The sequence below is a fragment of the Adiantum capillus-veneris genome, chromosome 8 (genome assembly GCF_014529385.1).
Source record: "Adiantum capillus-veneris isolate H3 chromosome 8, ASM1452938v2, whole genome shotgun sequence".
Lineage (NCBI taxonomy): Eukaryota > Viridiplantae > Streptophyta > Polypodiopsida > Polypodiales > Pteridaceae > Adiantum > Adiantum capillus-veneris.
The window spans coordinates 27,789,626-27,812,773 of NC_140938.1; the positions used below are offsets into that span (position 1 = coordinate 27,789,626).

Sequence of the window (23,148 nt, forward strand, 5' to 3'; positions counted from 1 at the left end):
ATTTATGTTTTAAGATCGCGTTATGTAGGATAAAGTTTTGGGGTCAAGATCAGCTACACTAAGCTATATCCATGTACGTAGTAGCGGAGAAAGGTAGTTCCCCCATATTTCAATTTATATAGAGATACACCCTCATCATGCTTTTAATGCTACCCATATTACCGATGAATGAATACCACAACAGAAATACAATCATAGCATTGAATATTACAATGAAAAGGGCACTAGAGAAGGAGTCAATAGCTCAATCAATCTCTCGGTGCCTAGGATCACATATGAAGCCGCATTAAGTGCTCAATAAATAGCAACAGATAAACAAATAATCAAACTGAATCAGACGAAATCAACACAACAGTATGCCAAGCTCGTCGTGCCATATCTCCGTGGTTCAAAAGAGGGAGTTTTAATATTGATTTACACCATACTCCCCATGCGCCTCAGAGCTTCCAAAGTATTTTTATTACATCAAGTAATAAAAAAAAAAGATGGATTGTTGTAGTAAAACAACTATATGATTATGAAACCAGATGCTTCATGATAGGTTAAGCCCCTGAAATAATTTTAAGAAAAAAATATCATGAGAAACCAATATTGGTTTCAATTAGATCATTTGCCACAGTAAAAAAACCACCAACAATCCGGCACCAATGTGTGAGACCTCTGCTTTCTCAACTATTTCCATATTGTAGGTCAGCAAACCAAAACAATGACCCTCTCTAATCAATTTAAAAATAATTACATAGATTCAAGGCTGAGTGAGAAAAACAGCCTCACCTTCTTATATAGGCAGTGGTAGGGCAAGACAAACTCCATCGCTCTTTAAAGTTATCACATCCTTCATCAGGGAATCACGACGCAATCTAAGGCATCAGAGGCTGAGGCACCATAAGAACCATAGATTTGCAGAGGGGTCTCTGCTATGTTGTAGGGGGGATGACAAGGGAAGGGTACAGAAGCCAACGCGAGGACTGGGGGAAGAGAGACGGGGGAATCAATAACATGACAATTTAGCATTAGCATTGTGAGTATTGTATTAGCATCGATGTATGTGAGAAAATCAAATGCCAGGCCAATTCTAGGAGGTAAGGTCATGCAAGATCAATACGTGCAAAGGGAAAAAGGAGAAAGATAGGGATACAGGGAAAGGTTGGCCCCGATGCAGCTCAACAAGGAGTAATGAAGATAATTACCATTAGTACTTCTCATTTAAAGCAGTTGGTGGTATTACAGGTTCCCACACAAAGGGTCCCTAACCTAAAATACTGGTCCAAATCAGGTAAGTTCCCATGGCATATGATTAGAAAAAATATCAGGTTAAGTCCCCACAAGCCAGGCCGGTTTCCCACGCCGGGTTCCATGATCAGTGTGAGGTCCCACCAAGCAAACCAAACATAAGAATAACCCAAAACTATAGTAATATCACAGCCCTAGAATTGAGAGCACTCATCTAAAAAGATTTAATTTTTCTAGAAATAGAATAGGCTAGAGCAATAGATAGACCAACCCAAACATGAGTACACAGCATAGACAACAACATTAGGTATGAAACAAAGCTATTAGCACAACAGTTATCCCAAGTGGCTGGCAAACTAACGAGCTAAGGTTAGGTCAAAGTGATAATGCTACAAAGGCACAAGAGTGATATATCAAATATAGAGTAAATGAGTAGTTGTGCAAAATATCTTTCTAGTAAACCATAGAAAAAAGTGACCAGGTATCGACTCAAGGTAATCACCCACAACACAAATCAACCATCTGTTACATCAATAGCTCAAGTGTAAGTGTGTGTGTGTAGCTGGATGAAGCAATCATAGCCAGATGAAGGGACCAAGTGTGTGTGTGTGTGTGCGTGTGTGTGTGTGTGTGTGTGTGTGTGTGTGTGTGTGTGTGTGTGTGTGTGTGAGAGAGAGAGAGAGAGAGAGAGAGAGAGAGAGAGAGAGAGAGAGAGAGAGAGAGAGAGAGAGAGAGAGAGAGAGAGAGAGAGATACTAATGACATGTTTGTAGGAGAGCTCAATAAAATTAAGAATAGTGCGAGAGAAAAAGGAAGTTTGATGGTATCTTGTGTCACTTTCTTTCAAACTTACTCTAATCATAACATTATCTTCAAAGGACTCTTGCCAATAAATTACACCCTCATCTATGCTCGAACGTAGCTACCACTTTCAACTATCCAATACAATAAAGCCTAAAAGGAGAATGTAGCAGTGGCAAGGTAGTGGGGTGCAACAAACAATCATTGTGCCACATGCTAACTCAAGATATTGGCAATGGAGCCAAGCTACCTCACGATAGAGTAAGCCATGGCATTGTTGTACAATGCAATAGGCCAACCTCAAAGCGCAAGGGGGCAACCACTTAGATCCTTGCCACATTTCTAGGATTTTATAATAGCAAACATGAAGCAAAAGAGAAAAGGACAAAGTCTCTCTCTCTCTCTCTCTCTCTCTCTCTCTCTCTCTCTCTCTCTCTCCTCTCTCTCTCTCTCTCTCTCTCTCTCTCTCTCTCTCTCTCTCTCTCTCAGTGAGAAAAAAATATCATGGTATTCCAGGTGCACAGAGCTCTGGATCTAAGAGCATCCAAGTATTATGTTAACATTGCACTACCTTTGTCTGTGTGTGTTTGTGGTGGTGTTGGGGAAGGGGGGAGCGGGGGGGGGGGGGGGGGGGGGGGGGGGGGGGGGGGGCATGATTTCCATATTGCTCTAAAAAATAATTCCTAAGCCATTAATATTTCTCACATACATATATCCAATGCCCTAGAAACACAATGCCATCTACCCAAACAAAATTTTCAATGCATGGATAGACACAACAACTAAGATGAGGCACCCAAGGGCCAAGACTCAAGTCAATTCAATAAAATACACCAAATGTGAGTAGCCACATACTCTCTCTCTCTCTCTCTCTCTCTCTCTCTCTCACACACACACACACACACACACACACACACACACACTATTCTCACACCTAAGGAAAACTATAGAATTAATTTTTATTTGACAAAAGTCAAGGTTGTGTGATAAGTTCACACAGACATGTGTGAGATTGAGTTGAGAGTAGGCCATTGGTGGACTATGGGGTCGGTTGGCCAACAAAAACACCTGGCCATCCCTACCCATATGCGGATAGAGAAAGGCAGCATTCGAGAGCAACAATAGGTGATGAGTTTTATCACAATAGACATGATTCATGATAGTTGGGATACATGGGTTCAGTATTCAATAAGTTGTGACACTGACAATGCCGAAACTGGATAAATTGAGGGTTCTTCGATGCTCATGTTTGACACGGGGTGGAGATTGGGGGAGAGAGAACTGACCATACATCCGAGGACCATTCAAATTAGAAGAGTCATCCCTCCTATTTACTACACTCCAATGTAACTTCTTAGAATGTTTGGAAATCCATTCTCTATGCTTCATGAGGAAGGTGCTTCAGAAGCTTCCTATGCATCGGGGGTAAGGTGCTTGAGTAAAAAAGAGACCCTACAAAGGAGGGGGAAAGCCCCGAAGTTAGGGGAATCTTTGACTTAACCTCCCACTCACCCAAAGGGCACCCCTTTCTCAAAGGGAACATGGGACACATGTCGGACTCTCCCTATGCTTAGCCACAAGGTGCTTGAATGCTATTGGTTGCGCTAAAGAGGGGTCCAATGAGCTTCTAGTTCCATCCAACAAATATCTAGATATTTTCAAGCTCTCTCTCTCTAAGGGGTAAGGAGGACACTTGTCTAAAGACTACCCATGTACTTGAAATGCATGTTGCATGTGATTGGCTAGGGGGAGAGGGGTCCAATGAGCTTGAGGCTGGAGCAAAAAGTAGAACTCGCTCCAAGCAAGCAAGGGGTGTGCTGGGGGGGTATACACCTCTCACACACTCATTTTGAATTCACTCTTACTTGGTGAAAGTAGAGTAACTCCACCTCCTTCTCCAAGCTTGTGAGAAGTGAGAGCCTACACCAACATTCTTGGCTATGGAATGCAAATCCAACCAAGTTCCATGCTTCAATGCTTAAGCTTGCCATCTTCTCCATCTTCATTACTATGCTATTATATATGCTAGCAAGAAGAGTGATGATAAGTGAGCAACTATTTCTTTCTCCTATGGAATGTTTCTTCTTCCTCTTCCCTACCCTCATTCCCCGCTAGCTCTCTCCACCTTTGAAGGTGTTTGAGGAAGTTGGGACTGAGGCTTGGGATAGTTAATGCTTTCTACAAAGTTTATGTTATGCTTGTGATGCATGAAGCTTTCCATCTTCATTGCATCACCAAGGTCACAAGGAACACAAAGATTGTATTGTACCAAGTCTCTCTTGATGGGAGAAACTATAATACAAATGCCTATTGAAGGGGGGACCGGCTCCGTATGAATCCGGTCCTCAATTGTTGTTATGTTCTCTAAATTCTCTCTCTTACAAAAGTATTGTTCATGCCAAATTAACTAAGTACCATGTTTATGTTGCTACCTTCAATTACGTTCACCCGCTATGCTCACAAAGTAATCTCACAAAAGTGCTTTATCTAATTTCCTAATTCCGCTACTCTCAAAGTTCATAGGCCATTTCCATTACATTTTAGACCTATCTCAACAGGGGACCAAAAGGAGAAATGGTTGGATCTCAATAGGGGTCCAAAAGGAGACAGTCTACCAAAGAGCAATGTGCATCTAATTGTGCAAAGCCTCCAAAAATCAAAGATCAAGAAGAAGTACTTCAATCTAAGTCCATCCTACGACATGAAGACAAGGTATAAAGAAACGTTAAGATTATCCAATGATATCTTGTTAAGTTTAGGAATTATCCTTTTAACGATGCTAGATAGATGCAAGGAACCTAGCTTAAGGATAATATGAACCTTGTCAATGCTTACAATGCTACACTAGAGTAAGCAAATGAAAATGCATTGTAAATGAACAATGTTTTTGTCTTATAAGACTAGTCTCTTTTTATTGTGCACAAATTTATATAGTATGCATGCTTAGGATCATGTTTTTGATGACGATGTCTCTCAAACATCAAGTAGAATTTGTCACTCTACTTTGGAACTATGATATGGACTAAAGAGCAGACATGCTTGCGGCAGCTAAGTCTCCCAAGCACCAAATGGATTAGTCATCCATCTTGAAATGATGTCGTAGGGTAAAAAGGGATCCTCTACCTGCTAAGAAACATGAACTAATTACTAGGCTTTATCTTCTCTACCTCATAGTCGAGGACGACTATGATTTCAAGAGAGAGGTAATGTCATAAAATATAATATCTAGCTAACCCAAATGATTTTTTGATATTAAAATGATCATTTAATGTGGGAGAATAAACGGGAACAAGAGCTAGAATAGAGACATGTGCTTCTAGACCTATCTCAGCAGGGAACCAAAAGGAGAGATGGTTACATCTAAATAGGGTTCCAAAACAAGATGGTCTACCAAAGAGCAATATGTAATAAGTGCTTATAGGCCTATCTCAATAGGGGACCAAAAGGAGAAATGGTTGCATCTCAATAGAGGCCCAAAAGGAGACGGTCTACAACAGAGCAATGCGCAATAACTGCTTCTAGACTTATCTCAACAGGGGACCAAGAGGAGAGATGGTTACATCTCAATAGAGGTCCAAAAGAAGGTAGTCTATCAAAGAGCAACGTGCATCTAATGGAGCTTAAAAGACCTTAGGGTTAGCTTCATTTAAGACCTCCAAAGGTTAGTGTTAAAAGTCCTTAGACCTTAGGCACAAGCTAGGGATGTGCTTGAGGTGGGAGCCCGGCCCAAGCTTGAGGTGCTTGTCATGCTTGGTGACTGAGGTGCTTCTTGTGCTTGCTGACTAAGGTGCTTGAGGTGCTTGTCGTGCTTGCTGATTAAGGTGCTTGAGGTGCTTGTCGTGCTTGCTAACTAAGGTGCTTGAGGTACTTGTCTTGCTTGATGAGGAAGGTGCTTGAGAAGCTTCCAATGCATGGAGGGTAATGTGCTTGAGTTTATCAAGAGAAACATGGATGCATGTCAGTCTCTCCCTATGCTTAGCCACATGGTGTGCTTGAATCCTATTGGCTTGGTTAAAGAGGGGTCCAATGAGCTTCTAGTTCAACTCAACAAATATCTAGATATTTTCAAGCTCTCTCTCTCTCAAAGAGGTAAGGAGGACACTTGTCCTAATTCTACCCATGTTGCTTGAAATGCATTATGCATGTGATTGGCTAGCCTTAGAGGGGTCCAATGAGCTTCAAGCTTGAGCAAAAAGGATGGGTCAACCAAAGCAAGCAAGGGGGTATACACCCTCTCACACACTCATTTTTCAAAGATTCCACTTGGTGAAAGTAGAGGAACTCCACCTCCTTCTCCAAGCTTGTTGAGAAGTTGAGTGCCTACACCAACACTCTTGGCTATGGAATGCAAATCCAACCAAGAGCCATGCTTCAATGCTTTCCATCTTCTCCATCTTCATTACTATACTATTATGTATGCTAGCAAGAAGAGTGATGATAAGTAAGAAACTATTTCTTTCCCCTATGGAATGTTTCTTTTTTCTCTTCCCTACCCTCATTCCCCGCTAGCTCTCTCCACCTTTGAAGGTGTTGTAGGCCTTGGGACGGAGGCCGAGGATGGTTAATGCTTTTTTATAAAGTCTATGTTATGCTCGTGATGCATGAAACTTTCCATCTTCATAGCATCATCAAGGTCACAAGGAACACAAAGATTGTATTATACCAAGTCTCTCTTGATGGGAGAATCTATAATACAAAAAGCCTATTGGAGGGGGGACCGGCTCCACGTAATCCGGTCCTCAATTGTTTTCAAGTTCTCTAAACTCTCTCTCTTGCAAAAGTATTGTTCATGCCAAGTTAACTAAGTACCATGTTTATGTTGCTACCATCAATTAAGTTCACCCGCTATGCTCACAAAGTAATCTCACAAAAATGCTCTCTTTAATTCTCCTAACTCCGCTATTCCCAAAGTTCATAGGCCATTTCCATTACTTTGGCATCAGATAATTTGGTTTCTCTTTTCTTGCTTAAGAAGAGAGGAATAGCCTATTAATGGTTGATTTTTGTTAATGATATTAGGGTAAGTGGGACTTGGATCTATTATCGGTTTTGTTGAGCCCACTTTGTGGGGTATGGTGCACGTCTTTTACCATTATTGAGACATAAGAAGTCCGAAAGGAGCTATCCCTCGGCAATTCTGCTATCTTAGACCCACTCTACTACTCTCTTTAATTAACCAATTCGAGCCGTGGGTGTAGATACTTAAGTAATGATTTTCAAAGGTTAAGAGGCAAAAGCAATAATTTTATATGGGGTTACGTGAAGAAATGGCCGAGTATGTCAACTCCCAACGGCCTTGTTCTATCAGAAAGTAATCCGCCACTCTATGGTTGCTTTGCGCATCAATTTCCAACAAGGGACTAAAAGGAATGCCAAACCCATGGAAAACAAAGATCAAAGAAGCAAAGGGGAAGAGCAATGCTCAAAATTCTTCCGAAAGCAACTCTATCAACAACAATAAAGCTAACGAGAAAGGAGTCTACAAAGGCAAGAATCGACTTTCTCTCGAGGAGCTAGAGCGTTATCGCAAAGATAACCGGTGCTTCAAGTGCGGGGATCAAGGACATGGCTATCGTGCTTGCCCCCAAAGAAATGTGTGCCATGAGCCGTCTAGAGCCTCTATGGTTGAAGCTCCAAAAGAGGATGCTCATTGCCAAGGATTTCTCCTTTCCTATGCTTGGGGAAAGATGAAAGAGCATGATGCCTTTATTTTGTTTGACCTTAGTTCAACTCACAACTTCATATCCACGGAGTTGACCACCAAGCTAGACATACAAGCCCACGAGATGGGAGATACATTAAAATCCAGTGGAGCTATCAAGGGACAAGACGTCCCAGTTACTCCCTTTATTGAAAAATTGAGGCTTCATGTCCAAAGCTATGTGGACAAAAAGGATTTCTTCATCTCCCCTCTCAAACATGGGGATGCTATCTTTGGGGCACCATGGTTTAACTGTATGGCTTCCAACATGAAGTTCCCTGAAAGGAGAATCTACTTCACCTAAAAAGAAAAGAGCATGTACATACATGCTAATGAGTCGGGGAACGCCATATCCCGGGTAATACGCTTGCTTTTGATAAGTCCATGAAAAGCTCTATTTCTGCGTATATGATTTTTGTTGGAGAATCTGCAAATGATTCCAATAGTTTTACAAGTAGCAATAAAGGGAATAAAGAGGAATTAGACTTGTCTAATTTCCTAAATGGATTACAAGATGTTTTCATTGATGACATTCCTAGTGAGCTACCTCTAACACAAGGGATGATGACCATGCAATAGAGCTTCTATTAGGAAGCTCACCGCCTAACAAGCCTCCTTATCGAGTTTCCCAAGCTCAACAAGAGGAGATCATGAGTCAAGTCCATATGGGATTTGGTGGAAAAGGGGATGGTGAGGCCTAGCACCTCTCCATTCTGTTCACCAGTACTTTTAGTGCAAAAGAAAGATGGCACATATCACATGTGTGTCGACTATAGAGCACTAAATAAGATCACTATCAAAAACAGATTTCATGTGAATTTTTCCTACAAGAGATTCAATATTTAGGTCACATTATTCCTAAAGATGGCACTCGTATGGATCCAACAAAGTTAGAGATAATAAAAGGATGGCCTAATCCAAGGAATCTATAGGTGGTACAAAGCTTTATAGGTATGTGTGCATACTATAGATGCTTCATAGAAAAATTCTCGCTAATAGCAGGCCCATTACATGACTTAACAAAAAAGAACGTTAAGTATTCATGGATAGCAGAAGTGTAAGAATCTTTTGAGAAGCTTATCTCTCAACTCATGCTCACACTGCTAGATCTCTCAAAGCCATTTGAGGTCCAATGTGATGGTTGTGGTGATTGCCCTGGAGCTATTTTGCTTCAAGAAAGGCCTGCCATAGCATATGAGAGTCAAAGACTCAACTCCGATAAGCGAGTATTGGGCAATTACGAAAAAGAGCTACTAGCTGTTCTATATGCGCTAGACACGTGGAAATGCTATCTCTTTGGGACTCCATTCATCCAACGAATGGATCACAAATCTTCAAGAACTTCATGACACAAACCAAGCTCTCCAACAAACAAATGAGGTGGGAAAATTTTCTTTCGCAATTTAAATTTCATACTGCTCACATTGTTGGCAAGCACAATCAAGTGGTCGATGCACTTTCACGACAGCCAAGGGTAAATGTGGTGTCTATAGCAACTCAGAATGATCTATCTTTTATGATAGATGAGTATGCTACTATCCGAGATTTGAAGTATGTAATTACAACCTTTGCATTATGGAAGAAAAAAGAACAATTCACCTTGAAGGATGGTTATCTTCCAAACGGCAATAGGCTATGTGCTCACCCAATCAATAAGAAAGTCATGTATAAATCCCATGCTTCTCCTTATGTGGGGCAAAGAGGGATTCCATAATCTACTCTTCGAGGAGTAGAAATATATTTTTGTTGGTTTACCATGAAAAGTAAACATACATGAGTATGTTTCAAAATGCGTGGTATACCAAAAATTGAAATTTGATCGAGGGTAGAAAATTGGATTGTTTCACTCAAAAGGCTTAGCAAGAAAATACACTCTATGCCTGTCAAAAAGACTATTAAGGCACATCAAACGGCAGCCCTCTTTAGATCTCAAATTTTCAAGTATCATGGCTTGTCAACATCATTAGTGTCGGACAAAGATCTAGAATGACCAGTAGTTTCTAGAAGGGTCTCTTTGAGAATCTAGGAACTAGATTAAATTTCTCTTTTGGCCTATCATCCACAAACATATACCAAAGTGAAATAACTAATCTAATGATTCTTGAATCTACTAAAAGCCTATGTCATGGAAGTAGATCAATGTTCTCAATGAGAGAAGTACCTACCTCTTATAGAGTATGAATACAATGACATTGTACATACTTCTATGGGGAAAGCACCTTTTGCGGTTAAAGAGGGAAGATCCAAAAGTCCCTTACTACTTAAAGTACATGGGAAGATCTTCACTGCTGATGAATATAGCCGAGACTCACAAGAATCTTTTTCAAAGATTAAAGAGTTTATATCCATCTCACAACAAAGGCAAAAAGGGCTGCTACTAATAAGCACAGAAGAGCCTTAGCCTTTAAGGAAAATGATTGGGTCTTGCTAAAGTTTCTCAAGGCTCATCTAAGGTATACTACGGTAAGAATCCTACGGGCCACCAAGAGTATTATGCTAAACTAGCAAAAAGATACTATGGTCCTTTTTAAATTCTTAATCCAATCAATGAGATGGCTTATCAATTAAAGTTACCCAACCATTGGCTCATGCAATGTTTTCCATGAGAGCCTACGTAAGCCTTACAAAGGAGTGCCACCAAAAGAAGTAATAGTTGCAGACCCTCCAAAAATCGAAGATCAAGAAGAAGTACTTCAATCTAAGTCCATCCTACGAATGAAGACAAGGTATTAAGAAACGGTAAGATTATCCAATGATATCTTGTTAATTTTAAGAATTATCCTTTTAAAGATGCTAGATGGATGCAAGGAACCTAGCTTAAGGATAATATGAACCTTGTCAATGCTTACAATGCTACACTAGAGTAAGCAAATGAAAATGCATTGTAAATGAACAATGTTTTTGTCTTATAAGACTAGTTCTCTTTTTATTGTGCACAAATTTATATAGTATGCATGCTTAGGATCGTGTTTGTGATGGCAACGTCTCTCAAACACCAAGTAGAATTTGTCACTCTACTTTGGAACTATGATATGGACTAAAGAGCATACATGCTTGCGGTAGCTAAGTCTTCCAAGCACCAAATGGATTAGTCATCCATCTTGGAATGATGTTGTAGGGTAAAAAGGATCCTCTACCTGCTAAGAAACATGGACTAATTACTAGGCTTTATCTTCTCTACCTCATAGTTGAGGACGACTTTGATTTCAAGAGAGAGGTAATGTTATAAATCTAATATCTAGCTAACCCAAATGATTTTTTTCATATTAAAATAATCATTTAATGTGGGAGAATAAACGGGAACAAGAGCTAAAATAGAGACATGTGCTTCTAGACCTATCTCAGCAGGGAACCAAAAGGAGAGATGGTTACATCTAAATAGGGTTCCAAAAGGAGACGGTCTACCAAAGAGAAATATGTAATAAGTGCTTATAGACCTATCTCAATAGGGGACCAAAAGGAGAAATGGTTGCATCTCAATAGAGGTCCAAAAGGAGACGGTCTACCAAAGAGCAATGTGCAATAAGTACTTCTAGACTTATCTCAACAGGGGACCAAGAGGAGAGATGGTCACATCTCAATAGAGGTCCAAAAGAAGGTAGTCTATCAAAGAGCAACGTGCATCTAATAGAGCTTAAAAGACCTTAGGGTTAGCTTCATTAAAGACCTCCAAAGGTTAGTGTTAAAAGTCCTTAGACCTTAGGCAAGCTAGGGCCGTGCTTGAGGTGGGAACCTGGCCCAAGCTTGAGGTGCTTGTCATGCTAGTGACTAAGGTGCTTGAGAGGCTTCTCGTGCTTGCTGACTAAGGTGCTTGAGGTGCTTGCTGACTAAGGTGCTTAAGATGCTTGCCATGCTTGATGAGGAAGGTGCTTGAGAAGCTTCCAATGCATGGGGGGTAAGGTGCTTGAGTCAAAAAGAGACCGTACAAACGAGGGGGCAAGTCCCAAAGTTAGGGGAATCTTTGACTTAACCTCCCATTTACCCAAAGGACATCCCCTTTCTCAAGGGGCACATGGACACATGTCAGGCTCTCCCTATGCGTAGCCACATGGTGTGCTTGAATCCTATTGGCTTGGCTAAAGAGGGGTCCAATGAGCTTCTAATTCAATTCAACAATATATCTAGATATTTTCAAGCTCTCTCTCTCTCTCTCTCTCTCTCTCAAAGAGGTAAGAAGGACACTTGTCCTAATGCTACCCATGTTTCTTAAAATGCATTATGCATGTGATTGGCTAGCCTTAGAGGGATCCAATGAGCTTCAAGCTTGAGCAAAAAGGAGGGGTCGACCAAAGCAAGCAAGGGGGTACACACCCTCTCACACACTCATTTTTCAAAGATTCTCACTTGGTGAAAGTAGAGGAACTCCACCTCCTTCTCCAAGCTTGTTGAGAAGTTGAGTGCCTACACCAACACTCTTGGCAATGGAATGCAAATCCAACCAAGAGCCATGCTTCAATGCTTAAGCTTTCCATCTTGTCCATCTTCATTACTATGCTATTATGTATGCTAGCAAGAAGAGTGATGATAAGTGAGGAACTATTTATCTCTCCTATGGAATGTTTCTTCTTCCTCTTCCTACCCTCATTCCCCGCTAGCTCTCTCTACCTTCGAAGGTGTTTGAGGCCTTGGGACTGAGGCCGGGGATGGTTAATGCTTTTTACAAAGTCTATGTTATGCTCGTGATGCATGAAACTTTCCATCTTCATAGCATCATCAAGGTCACAAGGAACACAAAGATTGGATTATACCAAGTCTCTTTTGATGGTAGAATCTATAATACAAAAGCCTATTGGAGGGGGGACCGGCTCCACATAAATCCGGTCTTCAATTGTTATCAAGTTCTCTAAACTCTCTCTCTTGCAAAAGTATTGTTCATGCCAAGTAACTAAGTACCATGTTTATGTTGCTACCATCAATTAAGTTCACCCACTATGCTCACAAAGTAATCTCACAAAAATTCTCTCTTTAATTCTCCTAATTCCGCTATTCTCAAAGTTCATAGACCATTTCCATTACATAAATTGACCTTCCCTTTATAAATCCATGCTAGTGGGGCGTGAGGACTTTGACTTTGTCCAGGAGGGGGCAGAGTCTAAGGGCTACATTTTTGGCGATAATTTTATAGGCTACTAACATTATGAATCAAGATTGCATGGCCTCAACATCTAGCGTTGATAGTGATGATACGCCTTGGTGTTGAATGGAGTGATGTTTAAGAGACTATCAAAGGATTGGCAAGGTGGTGCAACGAAGCCCATGGGCTAGTAGGGGCATGAGGCAGAGTGAATGTAGTGAGTGCTTGCTGAAGCAGAGGCGGTGTGCAGAGAGAGAGAGAGAGAGAGAGAGAGAGAGAGAGAGAGAGAGAGAGAGAGAGAGAGAGAGAGAACTTTTGGGTTAGTCTTGGCTATGTCTAGCATGCCTTTGGCTTCAAGATAATTGATGATTGAGACATTATAGAAATAAGATTCTAAAACCAAGTTACATATTGACACTAAATAAATGATAAGAGAGAGTAAGACCCGCCCCGCTGTAGGCGGGTCCCGCAAGCTAACATAGAAGGTGAGAGCTTTCTCTCTCTTAAGCAAATAAAAGTGAGGAGGACGATGAAGAGTTGATCCCAATCTCTATCTCCGTTGGCTTCAATATTGGAGTTTCTTCTACTCAAGCTCTACCTTTGCTCTTTAGCAGTGAGATAATACTGGCAGTACATAGTTTGAGTGCCTACCTACACATGCACAATCCACCATCTCGTTCACTTTGTATCAGAGTCAGGTAGCTAGTAAGAGTTTGAAAAAAGTACCTCATATCACCATTTGCTATAGAGATTGTTCAAAAAATATACGAAACTCCAAAAGAGTTGTGCACATGTAGTAATATCAAGACAAAGATAGAAAGAGAAAGGAGGGAGAGAAATCCTCGTACCTCAATGGAGATAATCCTAAACATTTACATAGTGCCATGTGAGCTACTTGCTACTCACATTGTCGTGTCTCTCTTCTTGTTGTATCGTCTCAATGCTCAAGTACTTCTTGCAAGATTGAACACCTCCAAGGAGAGAGACCAAGCGTAGCACAAAATTGCAAGGCCACTGGCAAAGGGCAAATAACCCGAGCCTCAATTTCTCTAATCACAATTATGTCATGTATAGTGCTCGTAATCCAAGACCTCCAAAAAACTTACAATCTCTCTCTTTCTCTCTCAAGTATGGAATCCTACCATAGAAGCTTAAACGATCATCACTAAACCCAACATGGAGCAACCTTCAAGCCATCAATATTAGTTCCTTTTTATTTGCTGTGATCATCTATAGATGCAATCTAGTGGCAGTTGTGACTTGTGTGAACAATCGGCAGCTCAAGGTTTGCATATGATAAAGTGGCACAATAGGGCTATTTTCGATGCGTCCACTATACGCCTAGAGAAGAGCACTCAACAATTTCGTGGCTGACTCGGACTGCATCACTCTCTCTGCTCTCCCCCTCCTCCAAGCCCATGGCCGGATATGCAGACACATGGCCATTGATTGAGCCCTTCGCCGTTAGGATAGTAGATAGATTAGACGAGAGAGGAGAAGAAAATACTCCATCGGCAGGCGTCTCGTGTGAACGTAGCCTGACGTTTTTTTTAGCACTTGATCCATCATGGGGTGAGTCCCCACCTGCCAAAAATGAGCAGCAAGGCCAGCTGTAGCCTGTAGCCACTTTTGAAGATCGGAGGGGGCGGCTGCCAGCTGGTGAACCACCAAGCGTCAAGACAGCCTGGGATTCCCGCGACGACGGCAGTTTATCAGTCTTCCCTCGTGCCCTCGAAAAGCGCATCCTAGGCTATGGTACCAGCTAGGAAATGCATGTTCCCCTCTCATCACTCCTGCACACTCCCCCACACGGACACATTCTCCTGCCTGCTCTCTCTCTCTCTCTCTCTCTCTCTCTCTCTCCCCGCCCTTCCCCTCCCCCCACACGGTTTCTGTTCTTTCCTTTATCCCTTCCTTCAACTGTTTCCTCCCATTCTATATTGAAACCCTAGGTATGGTGGACCTGTCTTGAACGGCCATGGTGAGCTTTCTTATCGCCCTCCTTTGCTGCTCCGGAATGTTTTCTTTTCCTCCTCCGCTTCTTTACTCTACCATATCAATGAAATTTTGCTGCCGCCATCGCCTAGCGCTCGTTGGTGGAAACCACACATCCGCTCGCTTCTGTTCACGCTAAGCTGCGGAGGAAGCTGCATCTTGACTTATTCTGCTTGAAGGCTACCCAGCGCACCGCTGAGCCAATCAAGGTTTTCACAATTCTGCTTCCTCCCATGGATTCTAAGCAGGGAACTCCTCACGAACACAGGCGCAATACTGCTCGAAAATTTGTTCTCCGGATCCTGCTCTTTGCCCTCGTATGCACAGCTTTTCACTTCTTATACATCGTGTACGACGGATCTTCTTGCTCACGAGGGGGCAGTAGGTGCTTGAATGGGCAGATCTACCAAGATTTTGTCCATATCAGTACTGCATTGCAGCCCTTGATCCAAAGCTCAAACTACAAAATACAAGCGTTCCAGGAGAGTTCTGCGCTTCATTTGAAAAATGGCGTAACTTCCAACTTGAAGAAGCTGTGGACATCGAGAGAGTGGCGTAAGAAGGTAGCCTCTTTCTCTCTTGTGTTTTCGGAGTTAATGGAAGCTGGGATTATTCATGCGGGGGACAAAGGTCTCTGCGTTGCTGCCGGAGCAGGCCATGAGGTTCTTGCCCTACTGGAGATCGGAGTCAATTCACTAGGGATTGACATTGTTTCTTCTCCACTGCTTGTTGTGGAAGGTGATATGCACAGGATCCCTTTCTCAGAGAACGCCTTTGATTTCGAGTTTTCCAATTCAGTTAACATGGGTTTATTTTCTGAAGCTGTAGGCTTGGAGATTGAGCGGACCCTTAAGCCAGGGGGTTTTGCCATCATTCATGTCTCCGAGGACAAATTGACCAATAAGTTTGGTGTCGATATTATGTATAGTGTTAATAAATTTACAAAGCTGTTCAAGAACTCCGATGTTGTACATGTTAAGAAAGTGCATGCTTCTGATCTGGAGCATGAGATTGTTCTCAGGAAAAGGCGGCAGCAACAAAGCATTGGCAATATTACTCAAGCTGATAAATGCGTCGTCCATGTAGAGAGAAAGATGATGGTAAAGGAGGCCGAGCCTTTAATTCTTGAAGAACCATTGAAACCATGGATTACTTTGAAAGAAAATGCACAAAAGATCAAGTATTTGAGTAGTTTAATGGATATCAGTGACAACCATCATTTTTTCTATGTGGATGTTGGTGCACGAAGTTACCGCTCCAGCATTGGAAGTTGGTTCATGAAGAAGTACCCAAAACAAGGCCAAGATTTTACTGTTTATGCTATTGAAGCAGATAATTCTTTTGCAGCTGATTATGCAAAAAGAAAAAATGTCAAATTCTTACCTTATGCTGCATGGATTCGGAACGAGAGTTTGATGTTTGGGGCCAATCCTGAAAACAGGGCAGCTGAAGGGGAAATTGGAATGGGGCGAATACAAAGTCGTTCTTCGTTGGAAGGAGATAGCAGGGCAGGCAAGCAGTTCAAGAAGGTTCAAGCCTTTGATTTTGCAGATTGGCTCCTCAGTACTGTTACTGCTGATGATTTTGTGGTTATGAAAATGGATGTAGAAGGGGCTGAGTTTGACTTGTTGCCAAGAATGGTGGAAACAGGAGCCATTTGTCTTGTTGATGAGCTTTTCTTGGAGTGTCATTACAATAGATGGCAAAGAAGCAGCCCTTTGAGGACTGCCAAGTATGGAAGGACTTATGGAGAGTGTCTTTCCCTTTTTCAAACTCTCAGGAAAAATGGAGTCCTTGTACATCAGTGGTGGTAGTGAGTCATTTGGAATCAAGGATTACACTGTCACGAACGGTTTGCTTCATCTCCTCAGATGGATTTGATGCAGTTGCTACCCTTCGCGAGGTACAAAAGCCTCTACAAAGCAGTGTGCAGGTTTGCTTGAGATTACGTCCTTAAGAAATATCGTGAGTTTCTGGACCTTGAATTGTACCTGCAAAGCAGGTGGATTTTGTATCGTCATTATAGTTCATCATTCTTTCAACTTGTCCTTCTCATGGGAATCTCTCGGAAGGGCTGGTTTATTCATTACACAAGTGACAAAGTCATCTTTAGTTACTTTCCAATCTGTTTTCCTGTAGGCATCATATTTTTCATTTTTGGAAAGATGCATGAAGCAACATGCTCCTCGTTCGTTATGGTAACATCAGATTGGAGTGAGTATAGTAGTTAAGTTGGTTTTGCGCATCTGTCATCGCAGATTGATCACGGTAGAGGGTGACATTTACTTTGGCTTTTTCTCGTTGTATTGTAGAGCACCAACCACTGACATATGTAAGCGGAACAACTGTGTGTGTGGGGCGGATCGTCCAATGCGATAATGTTTGGTGACATTTACTTTGGCCTTTTTTCGTTGGTTTGTAGAGCACCAACTACTGACATATGTAAGTGGAACAACTGTGTGTGGGGGGTCGATCATCCAATGCGACAATGTTTTGATGCATGCATATAATCTGAGCTTTCTTTTGCTGTTTCATGACAAAGTCCTATAACCACTCTCGCTTGGAGTTTGAGTATACCATGCCTGAAGTTCCTTAAATTCAATAACCAAAGAGCCCAAAAATAAATCCAAACTCAGGGTTATTATCTATTGATTGGGATAGAGCAGACTACTATTCTGAGTCTGATTCACAGGGGAGAGAGGTTTGATCACTCCATTATCCCCAAGGGGAGACTGTTGTTCTCTGAGTTATGGACTAAACACATCATCGACAATTTGCCAAACATTGGTAGCATTAAGGTGTTTGAGTACCTGATTGCGAGATTAAGTGCTGCACCATGTTGTTCAAGGGGAGGGGTACCTGAGAGTGATTTACTGTTGACCAGCAATCACCATAGTAAATGTGGGGCAGGATCGGATCCAGGAGCTTGTGGGATAAGATGAACACCAGGGCTGGCATAGGTGGGGGGCATAGCTTCAGATGCAGGAGCCATTGATGCGGCTTGGGGCCCGGTTGCAGCATTGGGATGAAGGTATTGTTGCCCTAACAGGTGACTCTGGTGCATCAAATGCACAAGTGAAGCACCTCTCGTCTTTGGGGGGGGGGGGGCGGGGCGATGATGGGCCATTCCTTGCCCCAAGATGTGTGCTAGGTGATGTGGGTGCATATTTTGGTGCTGCAGAGCCTGAATGTGAGGAAGGGCTGAAAAACCATCTCTCAGAGCGTCCTGCAGGGACATTGCCCCCTCCCCCAAAGCTTAAAGGGGAAAGGGAAGGAAAATCCCTCAGAAGGCGACGAGACTCGACAGTGAAAGTGCTCGAGGAACGATGTACGAAGGTGATGATGGAGGGTTGGGATCATGAAGAGAGCTCGTTGTTCGAGACACGCCTCCAAAGTTCCTTTATCGGCCTTTTCTATTTGTTGTCTTTGCAATGAGTAGGTAGCAGCCATTAGTTACTGAATAATAGTGGATAGTATTATGAACATCAGACGGGTTTAGGGTAGGGGTAGGGGGTACCCAATCATAGAAATGGGAAAACATTGCTAAAAGCGAGAATACGTAAAAGTTGAAGGGTGGGTGAGTCGACTGGAGCACCAGCTGGGAAACAATTAAAAAAAAGCGAAAATTACCAAAATACCCCTCTAATTTGTGGAAATTCCCAATATATCCCTCAAATTTTAAAAGTTCCCAAAATACCCTTTATCTATTTTTGTTGGATTCTTCAAGATTTTCTAGTCTTTATTCTTGTTTGACAATTGAGATTGGTTTTTGAGTGCTTAGCATGTAATTTGTCGCAAATTACCTTGCCAAAAAAGGCAATTATGCTAAAAGTAATGAAGCAATTCATCTCCAAAGCCTATATAACCTACTCAAATTTTAGTTTTAGTGTCTTGTACGGTAGATAATCACTCTTCTTATGAAAAGCTACAATTTTTTTTTGTTTTTGGAGAAATTTACTCTCAACCAGGGGTATTTTGGGAATTTTGGAAAATTTGAAGGGCATTTTGGGAATTTATGACAGATTATGAGGGTACTTTGGGAATTTTTGAATTTGAGGGTTATTTTGGGAATTTCCACAAATTAGAGGGGTATTTTGGTAATTTTCCCTTAAAAAAATCCCTTGTCAGCAGGGAAGGGTGAAAGATTGAGAGGGGAATGGGATGGGTGAAAGACTGAGACTTTCTCCTTTAATCTGTCTCTCTTCTTGCTTGCATGAAACTCTCTCTCTCTCTCTCTCTCTCTCTCTCTCTCTCTCTCTCTCTCTCTCGCGCGGGACAGCAAGGGTCTGGTCTCTCTGCATTGCACGGTAGCAATGTGCAATGCTCTCTCTCTCTCTCTCTCTCTCTCTCTCTCTCTCTCTCTCTCTATATATATATCACAGCACCTCTTTGAGGTGAAGATGATACACATGGCAGGAGCAATCACCTCTCTGTGTTGGGGCCAATGAAAATGAAGCAAGAATGTATGCGAGTGAGGAGGTCTTGGTCGACGGAGGGAGGAAAGGGTGAGGAGAGGTGGAGGTGTGAGGAACAGGATAGGAGGGGGTAGAGATGGATATGCAGGCGTTGGTTGCACTACAGTGCTAGCGATGGCGAGGGGAAGGGAAGAGATAATGAGAGCGAATCTATTAAAGTATTGAATTAATTTTTTTACGTGAAGCCAGTAGAAGTAGGTCTCCCCAATCTCGAAAAAATAAAACTTCTTTCAAAACATCTTAAGTGCGTAAGGAAATGAAAAAACATATGAAGGTGGAAAGTCAAAAGACATACGAATGTTTTGACTTTTGTGTCCATATAAAGAGGTGGTCGACTTTCCATTGGTTCATTTGTGTTTTTTTCTTCATTTTTGTTTTAGCGTTTTCTTCTTTTTAAATTGGCCTCTCCCTCTCTATCAATGTTGTATACGTTCTTCTCATGTCCAATCGATACTCTTGCAAATCTACGTGCTTTGTCATTGCACCCGTTGTTGCATGCTATGCACTAGCGTATTGTTTTTGTTGTTGTTGAAGGAATCTTTGAATTAGGAATATCTTTTAAAACTTTTTTGAAGCCATTAAGAATACCTTTTAATTTTTGAGTATTTGCTATCTGTTCTAACCAATCAAAAAATTATGCATTTAAAAAAAATAACTTCACCTTGAAGGGGCGTTGCGCAGGACTCCCCGCTATGCAATTTTCCTGGTCATTGAAAGTCAGTAGAGACAAGTAGTTGGGGGCCTCTTGTTTTTCATAAGCAAAAAGGGGAGGCATCACCAAGGCCTTACCCTTTGGGGAAGACCAAACCAGATAAGGTACGTGATATTGGAGCAATCCATCAAAAATTGGAACAAGGGCATTTTGATATTTTTGGCAATTTTCCAAACAAGGGGTATTTTGGTAATTTTTCCTTTTTGTTGATGAAAAAGGAAAGATTATTTTTTTAAAATGCACAATTTTTTGATTGGTTAGAAGAGATAGCAAATACTCAAAAATTAAAAGGTAGGTCTCTTCAATCTCAGAAAAATAAAAGTTCTCTCAAAACATATTAAGTGCATAAGCGACGGGTGAGTTTAGGAAATGAAAAGACAGATGAAAGTGGAAAGTCAAAAAACACATGAAGATGGAAAGTCAAAAGACGCATGAAGATAGAAAAGCAAAAGACCTTTTGTGTCCATATGAATAGATGTTTCTCTTCTCCTTAATTCTCTCTTTAGCGTTTTTTTTCTCTTCAAAGTGTCCTCTCTCTCTCTCTCTCTCTCAATGTCTTTTCTTTTTCATCAGCAACAAGGGGAGGCATCACCAAGGCCTTACTCCTTTGGGGAAAGGCTAAACAAGATAAGGTACGTGATATTGGAGCAATCCATCAAAAATTGGAACAAGGCCATTTTGATATTTTTGGCAATTTTCCAAGCAAGGGGCATTTTGGTAATTTTCCCTTTTGCAAACTGTGGTGAAATAGGGATGGTGATTTTTCCATGTTGTACGTTCAAGACTGCACAAGATGATTGGAATTCAAGTTCGAGCCATTGTTTAGATGTCACATACTATGGTGTAATAGGACACTTAGGAAATGTATTAGAATTTTTGTGGAGGGCAATTTAAACTTCAATTAGATGGCTGAACATGAATGCTTTTAGAACGGTTTCTGAGAGAATTGTATCCTTTTGCCTTTAGTTTCTAGACATAGTTGATACAATTGTGCAATTGGAGCTAACTATTACTCCTTTGTCCGATACCCCTTGGATTCTGGATTGTGACATTGGAGCTACAATTACTCAATCTGGCACCTCTTGGGACTTTGGATTGTGCCATTGGAGCTGTTTATTTCTACCTTGTGGACCATTACCTTCTTTTGGCTCTTGAAGATCTTTGTTTGTACTTATAATGACTTGTATCCCTGAAGCATCTACACTACAATTTTTTTATTTTTGCCACCATCTCTTATTGTATTGGCATGTCTTATTAGTGATCAGGCAATGATTGCCTCATTTCCATGTTACTAAATTCTAGTGTAGAGGAGTATTATACAACTACGATAATCAACGTCTAGTTTAGGCAGATGAAAATCCATTCGATGGCTATTGAATGAAGCATTTGCCATTATATGAAGCAAATTGCTTGACATATTTCATTTACTAGCATATAGTGGATTGCGACTTGAATAATACTAGTTTTGTAGTAATCGGACACAAGCTTTACTACTAGAAACACGCTTCTTACGACTAGAAATTTTCAGATTTTACTTCTTATCCCCAAATATATGTTACTAAAAAAAACTAGAATATTGAAAATGGTAAGAAAGAGGAAAACTTTGGCCTTTTGAAGCTTCTCGCACCACCATGATGAGGTTATATTATAAAACTAACGTCCAAATTTTATCTATAGGTCAAAAACAACAAACTAAACATTTCACTCACAATAACTTGTAAACCATGCTCATTGTAGAAGATTAGTGCTATATATTTCTTTCAAGATCAACATTCTTTTAAAAAATCCATGAAAATATGATTATATATACATCCATATGAAGTATTTATATACATACAACTAATATGAGTAAACAATTTTAAACAAACTCATTTCTAAGGTTAATCTCTCATGAACCAAAAAAGAAAAATTCAGCATGTGCAGTTTTGAGAATTACTAAAGAAAGGTTGCATAGACATAAAATGTTATTGCCTTACGTACTAAGTTGGTAAATGAGCACATATATAGCATAAGCAAGTGTGACGCTGCGTAAAAGACACGGTTTACTTTGCCATCAATCATGTCAAGAAAAGTTGCATTGTAAACCACACAACTTCACAGATTTGATTGTGCTCAGAAAAGGATTTCAATTTAATGAAGCTTACAAAAATATGAAGCACATACATAAGTAGCTAACATAAACTATTGCTTGCAACCCGCTCTTTTTTTTTCTGAGAATAAGTAACATGTTTTAGAGAAACGTCGATTGCTATTTTGTGTGGGTGCTTTTATGATCGTAGTCTCATATGAGTTTGTGCTCAAAAGTGAAAACTTATAACTTTTTTAGATACTTTGGCTACCATATTGCAAGCTTGAAAAAGGATTTTATGTGATATTTTTTAGATAACACAACATTTTATTTAAATTAAGTAAAAAAGACGCTTGAGTGTTCTTTTTGGTACCAAACTAGAGTTAGGAATGTACTCAAAGTTGGCTTCCATTAGAGCTGTTGCTTAAGTCCAAAAGGAGGTAGTATATCAAAGAGTAATGTGCATCTAATGGAGCTAAAAGACCTTAGGGTTAGCTTCATTAAAGACTTCCAAAAGTTAGTGTTAAAAAGTCATTTGCCTTACGCAAGCTAGGGCTAACCTTAAGATGGGAATTCTACCCAAGCATGAGGTGCTAAGATGCTTAAAGTGGTTGTGGGAACTTTGCTCAAAGCTTGAGGTGATTTTTATGCTTAAATGACTAAGGTTTTTGAAATGTTAAATTCAAAGATAAATTCTTAAGAGGCATAAACATTTCCATGCTTATTGACTAAGACTTGAAGTATTCAATTCAAATCAAATGACTTAAGAAGCATAAAAGACACATGCTTGATTGACTAAGTGCTTAAAATATTCAAATCAAACCAAATGACTTAAAAAGCATAAAAGACACATGTTCAAAAATTCTCTATTTGTGGCCCTCATGATGTGCTTGAATCCTATTGGATAGGCTTTAAAGGGATCCAATGAGAGTTTAGATGCATAAAAATAAATAATTAAATTTTTTCTCTCAAAGAAGAAAAAGAGGACACATGTTCCAAATGATATAATTAAATATTACTAGAGAGAGAGAGAGAGAGAGAGAGAGAGAGAGAGAGAGAGAGAGAGGTGTGTGGACCAAGCATGAGAGAG

General features: G+C 40.7%; 2 protein-coding genes across 2 annotated transcripts; both read left to right on the forward strand.

The window, feature by feature from the left end:
* The first annotated feature begins 14,555 nt into the window (after window positions 1-14,555).
* LOC147451850 (uncharacterized) lies at window positions 14,556-16,927 on the forward strand. Its single transcript, XM_086517721.1, has 2 exons — window positions 14,556-15,541; window positions 15,626-16,927. The coding sequence occupies exons 1-2, from the start codon at window positions 15,037-15,039 to the stop codon at window positions 16,615-16,617; spliced, it is 1,497 nt and encodes a 498-aa protein (XP_086373847.1). The 5' UTR covers window positions 14,556-15,036; the 3' UTR covers window positions 16,618-16,927.
* Window positions 16,928-17,072: 145 nt separating this feature from the next.
* On the forward strand, window positions 17,073-18,793 carry LOC147451851 (uncharacterized). Its single transcript, XM_086517722.1, has one exon. The coding sequence runs from the start codon at window positions 17,783-17,785 to the stop codon at window positions 18,236-18,238; it is 456 nt and encodes a 151-aa protein (XP_086373848.1). The 5' UTR covers window positions 17,073-17,782; the 3' UTR covers window positions 18,239-18,793.
* Window positions 18,794-23,148: the final 4,355 nt, after the last annotated feature.

What these genes read in the sequence shown, in the direction of transcription:
- LOC147451850 (XM_086517721.1), top strand. Translation starts at nt 15,037, where the DNA reads ATGGATTCTAAGCAGGGAACTCCTCACGAACACAGGCGCAATACTGCT. An exon ending in TCCACTGCTTGTTGTGGAAG is followed by an intron (nt 15,542 to 15,625) that starts GTGATATGCACA and finishes TATTTTCTGAAG; the next exon opens with CTGTAGGCTTGGAGATTGAG.
- LOC147451851 (XM_086517722.1), top strand. Translation starts at nt 17,783, where the DNA reads ATGCAGGAGCCATTGATGCGGCTTGGGGCCCGGTTGCAGCATTGGGAT.